The sequence below is a fragment of the Bactrocera neohumeralis genome, chromosome 2 (assembly GCF_024586455.1).
Source record: "Bactrocera neohumeralis isolate Rockhampton chromosome 2, APGP_CSIRO_Bneo_wtdbg2-racon-allhic-juicebox.fasta_v2, whole genome shotgun sequence".
NCBI lineage: Eukaryota > Metazoa > Arthropoda > Insecta > Diptera > Tephritidae > Bactrocera > Bactrocera neohumeralis.
The window spans coordinates 573,311-592,114 of NC_065919.1; the positions used below are offsets into that span (position 1 = coordinate 573,311).

At 36.6% G+C, this 18,804-nt stretch overlaps 1 protein-coding gene across 1 annotated transcript in view; it reads right to left on the reverse strand.

Annotated features, from left to right (window-relative positions):
- The window catches only part of LOC126751624 (dynein axonemal heavy chain 5), a 34,721-nt gene that overhangs the window by 15,454 nt on the left and 463 nt on the right, over window positions 1-18,804 (reverse strand). Inside the window, 24 exon segments of the mRNA XM_050462027.1 lie at window positions 1,146-1,232; window positions 1,455-1,688; window positions 1,748-2,333; window positions 2,409-2,795; window positions 5,074-5,284; window positions 5,646-5,801; window positions 6,355-6,527; window positions 6,600-7,479; window positions 7,551-8,545; window positions 8,605-8,804; window positions 9,189-9,645; window positions 9,647-9,991; window positions 10,062-10,279; window positions 10,380-10,513; window positions 11,816-11,870; window positions 12,020-12,176; window positions 12,359-12,478; window positions 12,568-12,768; window positions 12,824-13,702; window positions 14,206-14,313; window positions 14,389-15,025; window positions 15,742-15,889; window positions 16,227-16,386; window positions 17,094-17,231. Coding sequence (XP_050317984.1) covers window positions 1,146-1,232; window positions 1,455-1,688; window positions 1,748-2,333; window positions 2,409-2,795; window positions 5,074-5,284; window positions 5,646-5,801; window positions 6,355-6,527; window positions 6,600-7,479; window positions 7,551-8,545; window positions 8,605-8,804; window positions 9,189-9,645; window positions 9,647-9,991; window positions 10,062-10,279; window positions 10,380-10,513; window positions 11,816-11,870; window positions 12,020-12,176; window positions 12,359-12,478; window positions 12,568-12,768; window positions 12,824-13,702; window positions 14,206-14,313; window positions 14,389-15,025; window positions 15,742-15,889; window positions 16,227-16,386; window positions 17,094-17,231 — 7,666 coding nt within the window.

Here is an 18,804-nt window from a genome sequence, read left to right on the forward strand (position 1 = left end):
GCAGTCATTTTTTTTTTAACTTACGAGGTGGAAACAAGCGAAATTGTTTAGATGAGCCAGATGTAGCAGAGGAAGAGAATGAAGACGAATGAATTTCTAGTTATTTTTGATTTACGCAATGTATACCTTCATTTGTCATAATTTTTGGTTTATAATAACCCAAATTGGAAAGTAATGAATAAATGCCACTGAATTAACAAAACTATGAATTAATTATTGTTTTATAATGTTACAAAATGATATTTTTGAGATCAAATATTTTAATAAAAATACCGTAAAATTATTGAATAAAACAGCGTATACCATACAAAATAAAATAGTGTATCAGATACATCATACGAATTCCTTAAAAAATAAAATGGCCTATATGGAGGACTTGCGCCTTGAATAACATAATTATGGGCTTAAAGGATGCGTAGAATAAAAAACTTGGTAAATTTAAAGACAAGAAACGGTATAAAGTACTCATCGAAAAATCCACTATGAAGAATTTTTATTTACCGCGATATTGAGGTTTTAATAGACATCTAATTTGACAAAAACTTTAAACACGATTTTCTCAAAACCCCAAAAAAATTATACGCTATTGTTATATTGAGGGGACGATATACTCGTATAATAATATCTGGTATTACATAGGAAAGTGGACTAAATAATCACGCTCACATACATACTATGAAATAATTGCAGACAGACAATTGTAGGCACCGAATCCGCAGATCACGAGAAGACATCAAGTGAATGGTTGCAGACACAGAATACATACATTTACAGATAAATGGATAGCAGCGGTGTGTGTTGAATCTGTTGTGTGGTTTGTAGTGTGTATGAATCTTTGTATATTTACAATAAAAAGCTATATAAATGTATTTGACAGAAAGAAACGAATTTAAATATGGTGATGGTGTAGTGCGTTTTGAGTCCTTGACCTCAGGTGCTGGAGAATAATTTTATTTTCTTTTTTATCCGTTAATTTTCCTACAAAGAGACTTGGCACAAAAACACTAAGCAAATAAACGGAACACATTCATTGGAACGACAGAGCCAATAAGTATGTGTGTACATAATGTGTGTGTGTTAGTACGAGAAGGAGTGCGTATCGTTGTGACAAATGTTTGTTTGATAAGCTGTTGCGTATACATTACCGCCATCCCCGCTGGCGGCGGAGTTTCGACGCTCCTGGTTAATTTCATTCACCTTCGCTATGATTTTGTGTTTTCCCGCTTTTGCTGCTTCAATATGTATTGTTATGCATCGATATGTGAGTATATAATATAATCATATAAAAGTTATTGATATTGTTTTCATGTGATACTATATGTATTGTGCAACGATTTTTGGTTTTAATGCAACAACGCAGAGCCGCCTTAGCCAGTTGATTGCTGCTTTTGCTCACTTATCAGATCGCGTAATTGAGAGTTGTAAAATGGAAATTCTACCTGTAAAATACTTACCGTCATTTGTTTCTTTACTTGAAAGGCTGACAGCTTGTTCCTCCTCCTTCTTTACCGGCACCAAGCCCTCTAAAATCGATAGCATCTGTCGTACTATATTGCATTGCAACACCGACATCAAAAGTTTAAGGTTTTGTGTGCCCCAGTTGTAAACCTGAATGAAAGTTTGCTCGAAGAGAGCCCAAAAAACTGATTTTTCACCAGGTGCGCGGTTCTTTAGCCAAGCTTGTACAACTAATCGAAAATAATTATTTAAACGTCTACCCAAAACGAGTCTGTCTACACTTTCTTACTCGGTCTGGAATCTAACCCTGAGGAACTCATGTACACCATTCCATTCCGGGACACAGTTGCCGGTGACGCGTTGTCAATGTTGTGAGGTTCGAAAATTATTTTTACAGTTGGCGCCATAGTAAGACGATCGCCATTTGCCAACGTCAATGTCTTGTTATCATCTAGAACTGAGTTCAAATTTTCAATCCAAATACTATCTACAGGACCATCGAGCACGAGCCAAATATGTTCGCCACTTTTTAATTTGAGCGTTTTGCGCCACAAAGCCGAAAATATGCCATCGGTCCAGTCATTGGTAGCCACATCTAAACGGCCAAACATTTGAGCAGCCGTTATAGCCTTTGGATTCATACGCATCTCGCGATGATTGTCACCCATTTGAGTGAGTGCCTTCATTAGTGTATGGATGCATGTTGTCTTACCAGCGCCACTGGGACCCAATGTCATAATACCATGTCGAACAGTTTGGGTTTCGTATAGTTGTATTAATTTGAGAACCCATGGAGGATGGTAGACCAAATTAGCTTCTTCCGTCTGCTGAGCAATAGCTGCTTCAAGTTCTGGATAATTGGTCTTTTCGAGTGTCTACGTAAAGGAAGTCAAAATACACTTCATATATGCGAACAATGGCAAATCAATATCCACTTTTTTATTACCTACCTGATTGGGAAACAAATCCGACACCAGCGACATGAATAACGGTTCGTCTTCATCAATCAACTTCGAGAGATTCATATCGCGTAGGACACGCATCACAATCGTACTCTCGCCATCCTTCGAGTTTCTCCGCTTGGCAGCACCCAAAGTACGCAGTACCGATAAAATGTTTCTCAAACCAAAATCATAATGCACCTGCTTAGTTAACTGCTCCTCACACAGTTTATAAAGTGTGTAAAATTTTCTCGCCAGTGTAATATTCTCCAAAAAGCCACATGAAGCCAACTTGACACGTATTATTATTTGCCGGTCTGGCACCATCATCGCGACAGTGCGAAATTGTATTTTCAAATTTTCAGGTAATTCTTTTCTGCCAGCGTAGCCAGGATTCTGCAACAGTAATACAAATAATTCAGATAAGAATAAGTGTACACATATGTAGGTATATGCAACGAAAGGGAAAAAATCAAAATATTAGACACAAAGAACGAGCCTTAGCGATGAGCACAGATGTTCCTTATACCTTTGATTCACACTCTGAGAAATTTTAAGTGACATTTCGTTTTTTAAGGACAACAAATCATTAAGCTGACATACAATATATAAACATTTACGTAAGTTACAATAAAAGAGATTATGAAAGGACACTTCTCCAGCGAAATTGTACTACCTAACTTAAGTAACCTGAAAAACATATCCCAAAGATGATAATTATGTTGATCCTGTACCTATTGATGCATTCGTTAGCTTTCTAGTATTAACCATGACAAGCTGGTAAATAAATCGTCAACGAGTTTTAAGTATAGACCCATAATCTGTAATCAACACTGAAGCCACTCTATAGGTCAGAGTTGGTCATGACATAAGCATCTGGGCATCTATTGTATTTGTAAAGCATTTCAATACAGCGTCTAGCCTACGACGCAAACATATGATCAGGCAGAATTGTCACCATAATTAACATATTGTATGCTAGACATTATAAATGAAGTATATATTACCTGTCGTGTGACGTCAGCGAATCAGCTGATTATGGCAAATCTTTCAGTCACGTACAGATATGTACATATAAGGATATGTATGGTATGTTTGAAGTTACTTCTTGGCGGGATATAACAATGATACTGACTAGTATATTCGAGCATGAATTGCAAATACCGAAATAACCGCAATTCCAATACAATGCTCTATAACAATATCACGTGTGAAATGCCCCATACTTATAAATTACATACAGCATACAACAAGACTCTAGACGACTTTATAACCCGCGTTCTTTTCACGTCACTTTTGTTATCATATGAAAGTCTGTATGACTTGCTAAGTGATACAAGATTAAAACATAATGAAATTTGTCACCCAGAACCACAATCCAACTTTTGGCAGCGCTGCATTCACCTACCTATGCATACATACATGTATGTGCAAAAAACATGTATGTTTGTGTGGATGTCTCCATAAGCACGAACGAACACTCTTATGCACACACATACTTGTATGTATTTACATGTCGCTTGCAGTGACGCTTGCCATAAGCCATTAACACTTGTCAACAAATATTAATGCCGGCAGAGCCAAGCTGTTAAGGGTCACACTAATACACTCCCCCATGCATACCTCACTACCCGGTAGTGCAATCAACTGGTAACAGACTATTTCAACCCAACTAGGCAGTCCCATATTTGTTAAAAGAAATATAACTCATTAGAGAGCGAAATCACTGTTTATGGTTAAAAAAACTATATAGGAGAAATATTATTTAAGTACCTAATATAATATAATATACATATGTATATGAGCTGAAAAAAGGTTTCAGAAAAATTTATTGTAGGGCTTAGAGAATATTGTAGACGTAAAGATATGTGTTAACATGGGCATTTCAAACTGTATATGGGCCCGCAATCTGAGCATGTAGTAGATCCTATGGGTAGGTTAACTGGTTATTTGCTTTAGACAGAAGGCGCTCCATAATTTGCCGGATTGGATCAAAGGGCACGAAGCAAAGAGCAGACAGCTCAGCCAAGCATCTTGCAGATTTTAATGTCATTATTAATTTACAATTATTAGTTATATCACATGGTATATACATATACATATGTATGACTTGGGCACAGCACTAATTTTTAGCACATTGATTAACAACATATACAAGCCGAGTTGAAACCAAATTTAATTTTCCGTCCCAATACACTTTCACGATGAAAGTATTTTAAAGCTTGACATACAAAGGCGAATAAAAACAATGAAGGAGAACAAAAAACGCGAAAACACAAACTCTGAACATCGGACATTATACTTTTTATACTTTTCGAGGCAGCGTCGCGAAAGAAGAAAGTTCAGCACCGCGTGTCAATTTGGCAATCACCCGCCGGCAACCACCGCGACAATACACGAATTGTTTCTTTAATGAGGCACACTTTAATGGAATTTAAATAACAAACTTTGTCCATACTAACACTGCCGGTAGTCTGCACCAGTATTTGCCCACGGTTATGTATGCGTATGCGCGCATAATAGTAATTAAAAGTTTATTTCTGCGAGCAACAAATGGTTGTCGCAAATGTCCTTATCTGGGAACTCGGCTGTTTAATAGTTTGGTGAAAATTTGTTACCACACCATCGCATTTGCCCCTCCACACCCTCCACATTATGCAACTCTACCACTTACCATTGTTATAAATATGCCAAACTCAGGGTTCATCTCAATCGTATCTCCATCGGTGAATATAAATGTTTTCTTTTTCTCCTTCTTGGCTGTTAATACCACTGCAACTTGTTGCGCTGCAACCGACAAGACCGGAAGTTCGATGCGGTTGAACTCATCAAAACAGCCCCACGTGCCAGACTGAGCCAAGCCCTTGTAGATACGCCCGAGACCCCTGTTTAACAAAGAATAATTTTTATCAGACGTCCATGTCATTAATAAAGCAATATTCAAGTGCACAAATTTCTTATGACACGAGCAAAAAAATCAATGACAGTTTATACTCGAACCATCGAAATTGAAAAATATTATACAGAAATCTTGCACACTATTATCTTTCTATTATATTTCGTCTTTTGTAACTGTTATTACATAAATTTAATCTATTTTTGTGCTTAATTTCGATTTATAAAGAATTTAACTCTATCTGTTATCATTAAGGTTAAAGGAGCATGCTGAACTCTGGAATACCTCACATATTCTTACATTGTAAGTATAGCTTACGTGAAATTTACTGCGCTGCTACATTTTAATACCTGTAATCCATTTGGTCGGAGCAATTAAATACAACCACGTACTTAGCCAGCGTCTTTCCCATGTCCTTTACAGTTTCCGTTTTTCCGGTACCCGCTGGACCACATGGTGCGCCACCCATGCTCAGTGTTAGCGCTTGGGCGAGTGTGATGTAACAACTACGCGATAGTAATAGAAAGCAATTCCCCGACAATCATAAAACGAGCAAAGGAAAATTCAAATACATACAATTTGGTTGAATGATTTGAGCATATATGGTAAATTGCAAATTAATTCGTACGTAACCCCTTAACTGTGATTCAATTGATTCGTATCTACTCTTTTATCTATATTCTCTGACTTATATCTCGATTTGCTGAAGCACATAAGAAAAAAAAGGAGATTTCATTCCTGACCGTCCATGGCCATTATCAAATTAATTTCTTTAGGAGATACTTGGACCAAACTAACTAAAGCAACCAAATTTTGAAATCTCCGTGCAAATTAACGTTTTTAGTAAATACATATATACCGTTAAATTTTCAAACAGCAATGTATATTTTTACACCTCACGTTGACAGCACACTTTTGGCTTGCTCCTAATTTCATCGATTTAAACGTTAAATTAATGTGCGATCGTGCTAACAAAGTGAGAACGACAAACCCTAAAGCCTTCATTAATTTCAGTTAATTAACTGCTCCCAACATTTTTTGCGCTTAATCTAATCTTACCGATCTGTTAGCGGCGTGATCACCAAACGATCTGTGCAGCCCAAATATTCATTTTGATAAGTGAAGGTTACATCTGTTACTGAAATCCAAGTTTTGTCCAAGTCCTCTTTGAAGTAAAAACGACACTGTTTTAACCACTCAAAATCGTTTGCTGATTTAATGTTCATCCGGCACTGAAAACAAAGATTGTCGCGCACGCACATGTCTTTTAAATGTTTTGAATTTTTCGGTGCATACAGCCTTACCAATATATCGAATATATCCCGTTGATGTACATGTATGGTAATTAGGGTTTCGAAATTAGTTCGCTCCATTTTGGTCAAATTTCTTGTGGTTTGATCAATTAGCGTGTTTAGAATTTCAAGAAACTTATTATTCGTCTCCGACATGACTTTCCTCTCATGCCTGGCCTGCATCAGCGCCATTTCCGCGTCGCGTGTCCAAATCATTTGTATACCCAAAAGACCAATTTGCGCTGGGACTTTCTCTAAAAATCCCAGCAAGGTGAAATTTGGATCATTTATTGTTGCATAAGCGGTGCGGATAATCGAATGCAATGACTGCTGTGCGGTGACCAGCAACTGAGTTAGCCATGTCTCGACGGAACCCTCAGCACGAATCGCGCGATCTAATTGTATCATCTCACCCTCACTAGAGATGATTGCCATCATCTTGTTGTATTCAATGTCATGGAATTTCACTTTGCGCGTATTATCGAAAATGGATAGTAAATGATTTTGTATGGTATGTGAATCGGAAGCCTGGCCCAGTATCTCTAAGAGTGCTGGATCAGAAACAAAAAAGAAGCGTGGAAACATCATTCGTTTGCGTTCCAAATAGCCACTCAGTGATTTCTGACATATTTCCAACTGTTCCTGCAAATGAGGTAACAGCTGTTTAAGAAGATCGTCACCGACACAACATGCAACCACACCCGGAGTCTCATGTGCACGTTGCATTATCTTTTGCCAGGATTTGTCGATTTTAGAGAATCTCTTGGCTTCTTTCGGAAGCTGTTTAGCAATGTCACCACCTACAAAGACAGCCTCTAAATAAACCCACATATTCTGCACCAATAACCAACGTTCCAAAATCTCATTCGAGTTGGATAAATCATAGACCCATCTGGAATGAACAAAGTACAATTGTTATTATTATTATTATTATTATTATTAGAAATTGATCAACAAACTTACTGTTGAATTTGTTTACGAAATGGTGCGTTGTAGCGGTTGGATAACAATGACCCCAACACCATTAAGCTATCTTCTAGCTGACCTATTGTTTCAGCTGTCGTATCACCGCGCAGTAACAGTTCACCGCGGTTGTTGAAACTCATGAATTGTAATTCATGAACGGACCATTCGTTTGTGACTTGCTTTAATTTAGCCTCGATATCCTTCTCTTTCATTGCACTAATACAAATATCTTCAATATCCTCTTTGTGTTTAAGCAGAGGCGCCTCCAATATATTCTTCAATGAGAATCCTTCCGAATCGAATTCGAAGATATATTTGGTAACGTCCATGATGCGTTGCCAATGTCGAGGCTTCATTGCCTTATTCGCCATCAACTCCAATAATGGACACATATCATTGAAATCGTCGATGGTTTTCTTTAGTGCATGGAAAGCCGGCCACTCCTTCAAACCTTTTGGAAGTTTACGGCACCGATTCTGGAACTCCATTAGTTCGTTGTTGATCTCTTCGATGTCCACTTCGTTCCATGGTATATCATAATAACTGCTCACCCGATCTATGACATCATTATACAGTTTATAGAGTTTCTGCAACAAATTTAATTCTTTTCGTATCTGACCCAATTCCGGATAGTCAGTTTGGGGTAAACCAAATAATTCTTCACCATTCTGGTAGGTTTGCAGGCGACGCCACATACCCTCGAAACGATTTTGGAATAAAATTAAGCGATCGGAGGCCTCACGTGGGGTTAGCCCAGGTTGCATAGGACCGGCATTGCGATATTCATTTACGTATTGTATTTTATCTTGTTTAAATTTCTCTAAATTGTTCTTGAGATCATCTTGAAAGGACGGTTGCATATCAAGCAGTTTCACTTGAGCTTGAAGGGCACAAGACAATAAATTTTGAAAAGTACTCCGTAAGTTATCTACCAAATCGAATTGTTCACGTTCCACTTGCACCTCAAAGCGGGTAAGTACATTAAATGCCTCCTGGTAATGCAAAAATATCTGATAATCATAGCATCGAATATAAAACAATATCATCTTACTTCTATTGGATCAATGCGCAACTCCATATCAACTTCTTGCTCTCTAATTTTACTTAAGGTCTCCATTATCATGCGCACGTCATCGAGATCACGTATTGGCCTGTCCAACTTGCGATCCATTTCATTGATTACCGCGTAGACGTAGTCCATCTCTTTTTTGTATTTCTTCTTCATAGCTTGTCCGATCTTATGATTACAAGCTAAAACACACAAAACCAAAATATAAAATCTAAAAACTTAGCTATTTTCGAAAGGTCTCGCACAAGCCATTGCTTAATACCAATACATAAGAATTGTAATCAATTCGTTGCAAGTACCATGTACTTGTTAAACGCTGCCATTCAAAAAGTCCGTTCAGTTCATAATAAAATAATGAGTGCTGATTTACACTTCAAACGTAAGCAATGGCATTGATTTGGGTGAAGCCCTGTTTGGTGCTAGGCAAATCGTTTGCTCACAGTTAGCAAAAATCAATAGCAGTAAAATTCAAAAGAAAGTCGACTATGAAATTCACGGTGATGCCAATTACTATAATTTGCCATGCTAATAATCAATTTCCACTTTTGCAACGCATTTTCACTTACATTTGATCTCAATGGCCAATCCATATTTAAGTCGTTCATTGTAAACGGATACACAATGACCAAACACCTCCATTTCGGGCTCTACTAGCAAATTGGCGTCCAACTCGGCCAAGCACCGTAAAGTTGATTCGAATTCCTGCAAACCAAACTCCATTAATTGACGAGTTGTACGATCATTTTTCCACAGGAAATGGTATGGTTTCCAACGTTTTATGTAGGTTTGTATTTCGGGTTTGATATTTTTTGTACAATTTGAGAGCAAATTTAGCGCCTTCGCAACCTCTTTATTATCCATGATGGCGGCATAAAACGATTTCAGCATGTGAGGCATTTGTGGACGTTCCTCCGAGGCCAGAGTGTATAGTTTGCGACGACGTGCACGATTTCCGGTATTGTGATTTCGTCCAATTCGTGGCTGAGGCGTTGTTGACACTTGCTATTGGAAGTACATCAAAATAAATTAATTAGCTTAGTTCAGTATCAACAGCTATTTTGTTTGTTATGCTTGCCGGTTCTTTGCCGCTAGTCCACTGTGCCACGCCTTTGGCAATACCGGTGATATTTTTACCAGCGGTTGTCAGTATCTCTTGCAACTCATCAAGGTTCGGTTTGATCACCACGTTTGGGATCTGCAACTGCGCATTTAGTGCGAATATCGGCTTTTTCAATATGGTCTCATTCTCATCGTCAATAAACCGACGCCTAATAGTATCTAACGCGCCACGTATTACCTTAATCAGCACATCAATTACCTTTCGACTATAGTATCGTCGCATCTCCACCACTGCATTGCAGACCATATCCTATAAGTACATTACCAAAACCAATCAAATATTCTGTGCACCTTTGTGCATATGTAAAATCACTAATTACTTGCATTCCCTTGGGAAGACTCTCCGTGGTGGAAAGAAGAGTTAAAGGATTCTCAAAGCATGACCATAATATACTCCAATCTTGCTGCTGGGTACCCACACTACCACCACCGCCACCGCCACCGCTCCCACTAGCACCAGCAGCATTTGGAACAGCTCCACCGCCTTCTGCCTCTCCCTTCCGGGCAGATGATGGTTGCGTCTGATTTCGTGAAGTAGCTATTGCACAAATGAAACATATTGAATACGATTAAAGCAATATGCCTTCAAATATCAATAAGGCATGTATGTATGTATGTATATATGTAAGCGCGTATACCATCAAACAGTGTAACTATATCATCGCCTGCGATTTGCTTGAATGTCTCAGTCGCCTTGTCAACCAAATTCAAAACTTCCTCCACTGCCTCCGACACCATTTGACTTTTGCGGTTCAATTCAATAGCAGCCCGTCTGAAAAGGCGAACACCACACAATATTTAACCACTAAATTCTACCAAAGAAGTATTCACAAGAACATAAACATAACCAAATATACCTATATTATACTTGTATAAGAAATAGTCAAATATACATACATACATATATATATACATATTATCTACAAGTAAGTAACGAGCAGCAAGGTTCCAGTGGAGTGATGTATATTAATTGAAAATGAGCTTTACAGTTACACCCAACTTTTTTTTACACGGTTTCTTTTTACCAGGATTTGAAATTACACGGTTGAGAAAAAATTTTTTTTGTAAAAAATTTTTAATCTAGTACGGTTTCAAAATCACTGCTTGTAATATGTTTGTTTTTACCACATTTAGCTGAACTTGCTGAAATGAACATATGTAGATACATAGTAGTAACTGGGAAATCCCCTTATTCGATAACTCTTAAATGAAATGGATATCTCCAGCGATGATACCGACTTTAGTCCAGTTCGTCGCAAACAATTGCGCTTGTTATCGAATAGAGACGAATAATAATGTAGCTATGTAAATATTGTTGCCCCGGGCGCAACGTCTTGGGGGCGGCAAAATGGTTTTTAAAAACTCCAATTCGGGCAAAAATTCCTGCGAATTGTGTCAAAAGTGTACTAGATATAGGGCGAAAATGGGTTTTTTCTATGGCTTTTAATAAGGTGTCTTGTAAATTGACTATCAATTTGCACAAAAACCGTATTGTGAGAATTTTGGAACTTCAGAATTTGCGAAGGTATTTTGTAAAAATTTACTTTTGTTCGAACCACCTTATGAAACTTGTAGGTAGGTAGATAAGGGGGGGCGGCAGAACATCCTTGGCCCCGGGCGCCCGAAGTTGTAGCTACGCCACTGCTTCCACGGTTTTCAGATGACATGGAACGTATCCCCCATTTAACTATAAGAAACGCCTCCTTTTTTACACGGTTTTTTTTACACGGATTTCTGAGGAACGTATCTACCGTGTAAAAAAAGAGTTGGGTGTATAAAGCAATTGAAATTATTAACAATAGTTGAAATTTTCTGTTTGGTGTAGCGAAGATACTCTAGTACTTGCACAATTCGCGCTTACCACTCTGTTATAAGCTTTTTCACCTTATGGAGTATTTAGACATTGATTTCGATTTCGAGTATCAAGATGTTCTACATATACAAGTATATACAACCGTTTAAAAATATAAAATACACCAAGTCGTCTTTCAGTATGGTAGAAGGAGCGAATATCAATAACACGTGCATGGAAAAAATTTAAGGTAAATACAATAACAATGATATGTCGACTGACCTGCAAGCATCTTCGCTTTTCTCCAAAAACTCCTCCACAGTCCAAATTTCATCTTCTAAATTAAAGAAAATACAAAGACAAACTATAAGAAAGCATGTCTAATAAGATACTATAGGTACATATTGCTTTGTATGTTTACATATGTTATGTTCCAATGGATTTTAAGATATAATTATCTACATGTAGGTGTGTACGTATTCTTACCTGCAGGCAAAACCTGTAAAGAGACATCCTGCATCCACATGAGCACATTTAATATTCGGTTGGAGTAGATGTCGTGCACACGTGCTACGAGTACATTAAAAGTCTCGATTGCTCGTTTACAACGCTCATAGAACTCCGTCCAATTTTGATGAGTCCACTTTAAAATAAATAAATAAAATTCTCAAAAACAAGTCCTGCGAGTATAAAGGTGACTAGAGGCAGCGGTCGCAGAGACTTATTGTGGTAATTTAATTGAATTATGTTACTGAGCAAATGACAACTGATAAAGCATGAAGAGCTGACATCCTCAGGATGCTCAACAACATAAATCTAACTTACATTTATTGTGTGGAGGCCAGGCTTTAACATTGCTGTTAGGCGCACCAATTGTGGCAGAAACAAAGGACGCACTTCCAATTTGACGGCGCGCACGGTTGTCAAAAACATTTTGATCAAGCACTGTAAGCAATCAAATTGAATAAACATAGTGCATGCCGTACGTAGTACGAGTAGAAAAGAAATCGGCAAAACAAATGTCCTTCACTCACATTCAACGAGTCCTGTATAGTAGTGAAATACTTTTGCCGGCTCATCAGTGTGGCCGCCACAATTGGCAATTCAACATTTAACTTAGCCAACATCTTAGCTTCGCGTATCAGCAGTGGTATAGTGGGATGCAAATTGACGAATAAGCGATCACCTTGAAGAGCTAACAGTGGCTGTAGTAGACAAGCATCGGCGACGCTAACCTATGGTTAATAATTGTCTAATTATATCAATTTTTACAGTTTTCCTACAACTTACATCCTGATCTAGCCAAATGGACACAATCTCTGTTTCGAACTCTCTTAACAACGTTGTGACATTATTATACCGATTCTCCAAGTCTTTTGTTAACGGTAATCCACTCAGCACCTTATGATCGAGTACGGCCTCCATCAGTTCTTTCATATGGTCATCCAATGCGCGACTCCAACGGATACGTCCGGCAATTGGCGGGAAATTTCTACAAACGGGCGGATCATCGCGTTGTTTCCTAAACATTTTATTCACCCTGTCTACTTCCTTATCCACATATTTTATAATGCGCACATACTTTTCATCCATTCGGCTGAGTGGTATCTTCTCACTAACCTTTTCAAAACGGGTAAGAAATCGGATGCATTGTGGTGTCTCCCACACCGTGTCAAAATTGGTTTCAATAAGTGTGGCTATAGTGTCCTTTAGTGCGTCGGTTTTGCTCATAAAACGTTCGAAATCGTCATTGAACTCGCCATTTCGATGATCCAAGTAATCATATTTCTTCGATAAAATCTCTTTCTTAGCTTCCTCAAAATGATTGCTGGCATCCTGTAGTGTTTCACCTAGCAATAGACCCTCCAAACGACGTTCGAATAGGTGAGTATAATCTTCGATCAGATTGAACATAGAAATAATTTTCGATAGACGATCGCAAAATGTATCAAATTTTCCAAAAACGAAATTTTCCGAAAAACCAAACGGAGTTTGATTAGGCAAAAAGGGTTGCTCCCTTACAGTGTAGTATGTTTCATGGTATATATGATTAAGCTTAATGCAATTGCCTAATTTTGTACGTATAACATTGCGATCTTGTGACCAAATAGTCTCTTTACTTCGACATGTTATGTAGGACTTGCAAGTCTCAATCATTTGGTTAGTAATCTGTAAAAAATATTATAACAAAACAAGTAAACAAAGGCATTTCTCTAACTAATGTTAGGGATATAAAAAATGTAAATTATTTTGAGCAGTTTGCTTAAATACTGTAATACTTCCCCAACTAAAATATTTTCAAGATATTCTTTACTTACGATAATCAAAATATGCTATATGATGAAAAGAAAAACATGGGGAGGATTTAATTACATATGTATGTACCAGTAAACATTTTTGTTCTGAGTTTTTTTATGCTGACAAAATTTATTACAAATTTATCACACTTGATGCCACACCTAGTGTGAAATATCGAAAAATCGCTTTTTAGGTTGTGCATGTTTCGATACTCTACATATACTTTTAAAAACAACATACTCAAGTTTTAAATGAATATTTTTGAGTTATAGCGATTTTCTCCAAACCATATTTTTCAAATTGGCTCAATTTTATAACTGGGGAACAAAACCATTGTGGACCAGTGTTATTAAAAGAACAATTAAAATACGAACCTTCACCATGAGGGAAGAGGTTCTCTCGGATGTGTTATAAAATTGTGAAACACTGTAGATAAGGCGCACCGTTTGAAGTAGACTTAGTATTGACTGTTTCATGCAGACCTTTTAAAGAAAAAAAATAAAGTCTGGTAAATATGATAAATTTAAGATTTATGTAAGCAATGCAATATTACATACCGGATCATCTAAATACAGAGAGTGACAACACGTTTCCATTGCCTGAATGAACTTTGAGTTATCACGTGCTTCGTTGTAGCAGAATGTTATTTTTCGATCAGTTTCTTTCCATACTCGCATAACGCGGGAGCCAGCCAAAAATAAGCAATGTAATGTATATTGCACCTCGCGATCTTGCAAATGTGCGAGCAATTGCGAAAATTGAGCACCTCGCTTCTTCCAATACTCCAACTCATCCTGTGGTCCACTTGAATCGTTCTCTTTGCGCAACTGTTCGCTTTCACCAAGTATCTTCATAACACCCTTTATCCAATTATTTACGCGCTCTTCCAGTTGCACACAAAACTCTTGATTTTTCGCCATATCCTTGACCTCTTCGACGCGTTCAATCTTCTCGAACATATCACATTTGTCGTCAAATATATTAACATGATCGCAAACTTGCTCACAAACACGCAAAGCACTACAAAATGATCTCAAACCCGGTAACAACTGTCCTTTTATCAGTCCACAACTTACATCGTCCTCATCCCCTTCTAAACTAGGGAATGCTAAGGCCTGCATGAATACGTACTCAACAATACGCTCAATAGAGGTGACAAGTCCGATATTTTTCGCATCGATAACGCCGCAATATCTGATAATGAAAGGTTAAGAAAAAAGTTGTACTAATGTATAGTATGTATGTACATATGTATATCTATAACTATATTAGCAGATGGGGCCACGCGTTACTGTGGCCCTGGTATATGGTACATAGCGTGAGCAACTATTTGACACAACTAAACTTGAGATTGACTGCCTACGCACCATGCGTCCACTTCATAGGGGTCACAAATTCTATAAATTACGACTGCAAAGGCCAAATATCGCAAGGAACCGAAACATGCTATGGTTTCTTATATCTTAAATAACTGACCTTGTTTTTAGTTCATAGATGTGCAGGTGTTCATAAAAAATAAAAGGCGATCTATTCCTGGGCAGCGGGTTACTTGCAAGCTCATCAAACGGTTCATTAAGCCAATTGAGCTAGTTACAGTAGTGAGAGACTTAAGACGTTTCAACAGTGCAAATTTATTTTCTTTTTAGAAACTTCGTTTCTAGAGTTTCTCAGCATTCTTCAGAAATCCTTATTTATCTTTTGACCAAAATAATCGAATAATCGCAGTAAAAAAAAATTTTGTTTTGGGATACAACGAGTATGTTTGTGTGTATATATCAATTTTGGAAAACACATAATAAGACGGACATTAGCTAAAAGTAATAACTCCTGTAAATAACATTTTGTGTAAAGGAAAAAAGCAAATTAACCTCTGTAGGGTTTACACTTCAACATAAGCCTATCAAACTTACAAATCCTTTTGAAATCCTTCCTCAGGCAATTGTTTTGAAGTATTCACGCGAAAGATGTAAATACAAATCCCAGTAAAAGCACAAGTCCATCCATCAGTTAGAAACAATTTTTTCGGTTTCGGCGGCGAAAATCCGCTGGGTGATGACCCTGTTAAACAACGGAGCCCAACACAACACAGAATATTAATAAGCCAATAATAATATGAAACATACGTAGACGAATCTTTGTATGTATTTTCAAACGGTTATGAATATATAAGTATGTATGTGTGTATGATTTTCATTTTGTAAATATAAGTCGTTTATCGTTAAGGATATAGTATGGGTTTGAACAGACTATTTATGTGCACGCATATAAATACATATATACAGATACATATGTATATACTTATATAAATACAATTTTTTTTCTTTACTGCACAAAAACTTTTGAACCAATGTCTTTTTATTGTATTATGTGTATGTATTTTTTCTTTGTAGAGTACCCTGTGGTGTTTTTGAGCAGCTCGATGCGATGCCACTACGCGAGGGTCCAGGTTTGTTGGGATCCTGCGCTGGTTGTGGTTCCGGCTCGTCCACCTCCTGATAAAACCACAGAACTTTATTTTTCATATTGGGTAAAAAGAGTTGATTGATTTCGTCCAACTAACGGATAAAAAGTGATTTATTTGTTACTTCGTGTGAATATAAAATTAAGAAAACTAACTACGCATATGTACTATGTATGTGTACATGTACATAAGTAATTGCATTAGGAGAGATCATTTTCATTAAAGAAGTTTAGCCCTTTATGCGCTATTAATAGTATTTCAAAAAAAAGATAGAAATGAAAATGAATTGTACATCATCAATAGTGGTCGAGAGAGAGGGGTAGATGGGGGACAATTCCTTTCAAGCCCGGAGCTCTCAGGACGGACCGTTGCTCTGCAACAATTATTTACATTTTACGCCCTCCCTTGGCCAGGTTTTCCCTTTATGACCTGAATCATCAAAAAGGATATACTCCATACTAATAAAACTGTTAAACTTTATTTTATTTGACCAATAACTGTTAATAAAAAAACCACAATACCGTTTTGATATTTCATTATTAGCAAATTTTTTTGTTAAAGAAAATTATTTTGTTTATAATACCATTTTTCTACAGTATCATTAATATATAACATAAGCTCAATAAAAAACAATCACATTCAGTCAGAAATTATTATTTTTTGTTTGGCGTAACTCCATTCTGTGGGTAAAAGGGGGGCATTCACTGAAAAAAATGCATCATGTACATACATGCCCACATACAAATGTGCATATGTATACCTTTTGCAGTATTGCCGCTTCATGAGTTTATGAGTACCTACCATGTCCCCTTCGAATATATAATCCATTAGTTGATGCCTTGGCAATTGAGTTGCATCTATTAACAGTTGGAATGTGAACTCCAAACGGGGATCCATTTCCCCTCGTCGAGCTTTTCGTTCGCATTCTTCACGGCGTCTCTGTGCTTCGTCAGCGTCGGTAGCCATTATTTTTCATTTAAGTTATTTTTTATGATTCGGTAGTTTAATCCGTTTTTTTAAATTGAGTAACAGGATATATTTCCAAGTATTTTTACACCGACTCACGCAATGATATCAATTTGGTTAAAATAAACATGTATACATACATATGTACATACATACATATATGTATGTGAGTGTGTATATTTTGGTTATATGTTGTGGATCACCAAAGGATACAATTAACATCCGCAAAAAGCAAAAATATCGGAAATACCAAAAAGGGAATTAGTGTATAAAATTCAAAAAAGTTATATAAAGAGGTTATAAGCCCGATTTTCTGGTTATATCAATAAATACGTTTAAAAACTACTGAATTCCAACGACCAAAATGCAAAATACCTAATCCGATTTCAAAATACCAACCAGACAAATGAGTGGAGCGATAACAAAAACTCTCAAAAAATTTATACATATGTAGGTCTGTATATCTTTTGGGATGTAAATCGAAAATATGTTTAAAGCACAATTAAACAAGAAACATATTCTGTAAAGAGAAAAGTTAAGTCAAAGTTGGCATTACTAATTAATGTCACATAAACTCATCATCATGTACAGTGATGAGGAGAACTATAAAAAGAGACTTAATTCTTTCTTGTTAAACGTAAAATCATGAATTTACAATTATATTTCCATTTTTTCTGTCCATCTTTATCAGTTATCTGCTCAAAAAATAAATACGAATTCCGTTCCGACATTCCACTTTATTAGATTTTTATAGATTCGCAATTTGTAGTGGAACTCCATTTCTGCATATTTAATTTTTCCACATTTCTTATTTATGAAACTTAACTGAATAAATATCCCAAACAATTTACAATTATATTAATTCAATATACAAACTAAATTGAAACGATATTTACTCTTCATATTCGACAATATGAACTTTGTTTCAGTTTTTCAGCGATAATCAGTTCCGTCCCACATCATAGCATTGCTTTCTCCTAGTTTCAACAACTTAAATCATGCGATATACATACATTTTTAATTTTTTTTCTAAATTGGTGAGCCAACCGCGTCCTCATTTTCTCCATTTTATTTGTAAGCTTGCAGCAAATCTCAATCTTAGCTCACAGCCGTCTATGAGAGGCCTATTTCTTTGGATTGAAAATCCAAATCGAAATTAGCTGTTCTGTGGAAACCGTCTTTATTTCTTTCAAAAACTTATGTAACATATCCTATCTTTTTGACATAAACGAGAACAAAAAATTTAATTAAACTACTTGTAATTTGAAATTATTATGGAATACGAAATTCATGATTTTTTAGATCATAGTAATTGAATAAAAGTAGGATTATAAAACAGAATAACACAAATCTATTAATAATGCCTAAGAAAACACGAATTTAACAAGATTTATTTATGTAAAAACGCCATACATACTATACATATACTATCTACGTTTTTATAATTTCCACTTAGGAATTCCATATGTATGTATGAACAGTCATTCGAAAACACTGCCAAATAAATGAATTTTGTCAGATGTTGGGTAGCATGAATGCGGGCACA